Source organism: Fulmarus glacialis, unplaced genomic scaffold, assembly GCF_000690835.1.
Source record: "Fulmarus glacialis isolate BGI_N327 unplaced genomic scaffold, ASM69083v1 scaffold6379, whole genome shotgun sequence".
Classification (NCBI taxonomy): domain Eukaryota; kingdom Metazoa; phylum Chordata; class Aves; order Procellariiformes; family Procellariidae; genus Fulmarus; species Fulmarus glacialis.
The window spans coordinates 5511-10344 of NW_009232514.1; the positions used below are offsets into that span (position 1 = coordinate 5511).

General features: G+C 43.0%; 1 protein-coding gene across 1 annotated transcript; it reads left to right on the top strand.

Annotated features, from left to right (window-relative positions):
* The first annotated feature begins 696 nt into the window (after positions 1 to 696).
* On the top strand, positions 697 to 1791 carry LOC104081987 (melanin-concentrating hormone receptor 1-like). The gene has a single exon (XM_009584923.1). It carries the CDS (start codon positions 697 to 699, stop codon positions 1789 to 1791), a length of 1095 nt encoding a protein of 364 aa, XP_009583218.1.
* The last annotated feature ends 3043 nt before the right edge of the window (positions 1792 to 4834 follow it).

The following is a 4834-nucleotide window of genomic DNA, read 5'->3' on the forward strand; positions in this document are numbered from 1 at the left end:
CATCTTCGAGCTGCTGATAGGGACCAATTTTTCCTGAAGGATGGATTTTAAAACAAATCTCACTGAGAGCTTGAAGAGCTGCATCCCCAACAGCTCCAAGGCTGTTCAAAACTTTTCTCTGCCTGGTAAGTGCAATAAACAGGTAAGTGAAAATATACATTAGTATATAAACTATAGTAGATGTAGGTGGGGGGAAGAAAAAAATTCACTTATATGAGATGGTTTTGAAAAAAGCCTGAACATATTAATATCCATACAGTTGAGTAACATATGTATCAGAGATATGAATATATCTATTGAAACATATATTCATTATATATGTATGCATTTGAAAGGGTCTCCATGCACATATATGGAATGATACACACATTGGTCTCTTTCATTCTATTGTTAATACGTGTTTAATGTTCATACATACGAAGGAAAAAGTGGGTGTATGCACATTTGATTAGACACATTTTAATGTATACATTTGTGAAAGCTGCTGAGAAAGTGCCTGTGTGTGGTTAGGCACAACCACACACAAAAAGCCCTTCCTCATCTTACATGTGCTTAAGAAATCCGCTATTGTTTGCATTCAGAGCACTCATTGTCTGTTAAGAAGCCAGAATATCCACAAGGCATGTCCTCACCGGTGGTCCTGGCACAACTGACTTTTTCCTGCCTACGCTTGTCTCTGCAGGTGACCCCAGCGGGATGAGCTATGGCAGCTTCATCATGCCCACCCTATTTGGCATTATCTGCCTGTTGGGCATCATTGGTAACAGCCTGGTTATCCGCGCAGTCTTAAAGAAATCTAGCCCTAGCAGTAGTGTCCCAGATATCTTCATCATCAACCTCTCCATGGTGGACCTGCTCTTCCTCCTGGGCATGCCCTTCCTTATCCACCAGCTGCTGGGGAATGGAGCCTGGCGCTTTGGGGGGATGATGTGCACAATCATCACTGCCCTGGATGCCAACAGCCAGTTCACCAGCACCTACATCCTCACCGCTATGTCCATCGACCGCTACCTGGCCACCGTCTACCCCTTCACCGCCACTCGCTTCAGGAAGCGCCCTGTGGCAATCCTTGTCATCTGCGTGCTCTGGGCCCTTTCCTTCCTCAGCATTACACCTGTGTGGATGTATGCTCAGCTCATCCCTTTGCCTGGAGGTCTACTAGGCTGTGGGATTCGTCTGCCAGACCCCCAGAGGGACATTTATTGGTACACTCTCTACCAATTCTTCCTGGTCTTTGCTATCCCTTTTGCCCTCATCACGGTGGCCTACAGGAGGATCCTGCTCAAGATGGCGAGGTCCTCAGAAGCGCTGATGAGCCAAAGGTGCACCAGGGCGCGAACAAAAAACCTGACCCGTATAGCAATTGCTATTTGCGTGGCCTTCTTCATTTGCTGGGCACCTTTCCACATCCTGCAGCTGGCCCAGCTCACCATGACTCGCCCCACTCTGCCTTTCTACTACGCCTACAATGTGGCTATCAGCCTGGGTTATGCCAACAGTTGTCTGAACCCCTTCATCTACATCTTGCTGGGCCAAAATTTCCGGAGGCAGCTTGGGGTCCCTGTAAGGCCAGCAGCTGCAGGGCAGGCTTCCCTACCCGGGAGCAAAAGCATTCAGGGGAAGCATTCGGGGGTATCCCATGGATGCAGGGCAGCCACTGCTGCATTTGGTGTCCGTCTCTGGCAGGTAGCAAGACCTGCAGCAATGAGGGTATGCCCCGCAAGCCGGCCACTCTCCTCTCCCAACCAAACACACAGGCGGTGGCAGGGAGGTGAGCACCACATCTCCTAGGGGATGGATCTTTACCTGGCCTGGAGATAAAGCAGTGGCAGCATTTGGGCAGAAGCTTTGTTTAGCCTTATGTTCTTATTTACATCTTTCCTGGCAGCTATGAATTATATTCTCCCCAGGAGATGAAAAGCTTTCAGGCATTTTATTAGATTCACCCATATATTAAAAATATTTTGGTGCAAAACCCCAGGCAAGCAGCAACCCACAGCCCAGCGCTGAGACACTGCCACCATTTGAAGCTTAGGGAGTTTCAAGTTTATTTCTTGCTGTAAGGAGGAGGGAAGGAATTGGGACTGTTCTGGATCATTTTTCTTCCCCCCGAAACACGTCTCAAGAGCATAGAACACTTTATGAAGATTTTTAACAAAAGGATAACTGTGTTTTCATCTCCTTTCTAACATACTACCTCCATGACATCTTTAACAGTGGGTGAGACATCAATCATTTTCTGCCACATGCCTCATTTCCTTGACTGTATAAGGCAATGTGTATAGAATGCAAAATAAAAAGCATAATTACATGACTGAAACTGCCTCACATCAAATGGACTCTGTTACATCTACAGATATCACTGTCCTCATCTATATTGAAAGCTGCAATGATCAACTACAGTGACATTTTAAAAACGTACACTAACCTTGTAACAAAACTCATTTACTATATTTCTTGCCATGCTGAAGTTCCACATGCTACCACCTTTCATGCCAGGTTACGTAAAGAAAAAAATCTTAGGCTTGATTTATGGGACAGTAAAACTAAAGGTGTGCCTCAAATGTGCAGCAAATCTTTAGTGACTCAGTGCTTTTGCTCTACTAGCAGCTCGGAGATGAAGGGTTTCTAATGTATCTGCTTTGGATGCAATTCCAAACATTTATGCGTTTAAAAGGGACATACAGCTGAACCTTGCTAATCCCAACACTTTAGGACTCTAGCACTATTTAGTTTAGTGCAGAAGAGCAACTGCTAATACAAGTCACATTCTCCACATATGACTACAAAAGTAGAGTTTCCCCTGAAAATTAGTATTTTGGTATAAAACAAAAGCACAGGAAACAATACCAGGCAGGTGAAGGCACTAAGCACAGAAACTCTGACACCGGTGATGACAGCAGGGGTAGGAAAGGGTATAGCAAGTTAACATTCAGTTTATCAGAGCTGTCCCCATTATCAAGTCCTAGAGGAGTGGAGATCAATTGTGGTAACCTAGCAGAATGTAAGGAACCCACAGCTCAAATGCAGTCTAATGACATTAGTGTGGTAGAACTGGTCTTCAGGTGAAGAAACAGCATTAATGCTCTCAATTCTCACTGTCTGCAGGCTAAACATACTGTTAAACCCTATGTGGCTGCCTGCAACCTAATAACATAGTAATTTTCTTTAAATGTATTTGAATTTTGAAAACATTCCTTTAGAGAGAGGAAGGGTAACATATCAAACTGAGATTTTGACTTTTTGATAGGAAAGAATATTAATAGTGCAAATAAAACCAAAATGTGACATGGGAAATCTTTATAGCCTCTTCTGGCACACCAATAAGCTGGAAAAGTTTTCCGAGTTTCATACAGATTAGGAAGACTTGCATGTAAAGAAAACTTATTAGAAAGCTAACAAATGATGTATTGCTACGCATGTGCTCTTTCTTTATAATGTAAGTGCCTCTTAGGCTGGGCGAGAGGGAAAATAACAGGTATCATGATTAGCTTCTATTCCAAGCATCAACACAACTCTGTTCTGCTTCTGTGTGTAAGTGTCACAGACAAGACAGCTTTACCCATTACTCACAACCCTTCTTTTCCTTTCAAGACACACCCCATTTCCTCCCTCAGTTTTCAGAGGCCCCAAAATTACATATTCCTGGTACCCCTACTGAATGACCATGGAACTCCTGGCCCCCAGAACATCAGCTCTGGCAGCAGGAAGAGTCTGTTCCACTTTGTGGGAGTTTTCTTAATATCCTCCTAGGCAGGCTCCAGCTTCACTGTAAATGCTCCTCTATCTGAATCACATAGTAAGAAGGAAAAGGGGTGGAGTTTTTTGGTTTTGTTTGTTGTTGTTTTTTTTACAGTAGTGTTTTAAAATAAATGCTGGGTGTTGCTAACAGATTTAAATAAAGCCAGGTTTTAATTCCCAGCTGCAGCACAGAGTTCCAGCTGTTCTTGTAAGTGTGGGGAGCTGCACATACTGCAGATGTTGGCACAACATGAATTTTCTTAAAAAAACTAATGAAATGGAACCACAATTGTGAAAAAAAGCATTTGATAAGCATTTCAAAAAGGAAATTGGCTGCAAAGTCCAACAGGAATGTAATACAGCAATGGGAGATTGCAGAACAAAAAGACTCAGGAAATTCAGTATTACAGTCATCATTAAAGCTGAATCTTCAGGGAGGAGATATTAGAGGACTAGCAGTGTTCAGTTTCGTAAGTTGATGCAGGAGAGAATATGTGACAGACATAAATAATTAACAGAGCAAGAGTGCTGCACAGAATGCTTTCTACCCTGACAGGCAGTGGAAAGCCACAAGAAGAGCAAAGGCAAACAAAGAAACATTATTTTTTCTACAATCCATAATTGGCCTGAAGTATTTATCGTGCAAGATGACAGAGAGACTAAGAGACTAGTAGAACCAGAAATAATTTGCTAGTAATGAGCAACAAACCCACTCATGATCCTCTTAGACAGGGCTTTGGTTTTAAACCATTGTTTTTCAAAGCACCCCATTATCCCCAGCTGACCACTACTGCAATACGGTATGATCTAGCAGAACAAGAAGCATTAGATAAGGACTCAAGAAACCCGAGTTTTAACCTCCAAACTTGGAGCATATAAATGCATTTATTTGCTTATCAGTAATCATGAACAGGCTCCCTCTATGCCTGGTTTTCCCTAAAAACACTAGTAGTTGTGTTGCCTTTCTTGTAGGGAAGCTTTAAGGCTCACAGACAGAGAGCAAGGCGATAGTGGGGACTGTTCTTACTCCCTTTAACTGAGCCAATTAGGAAAACTTTGTCCATTACCCAGTTATAATACAGTTATAATACCT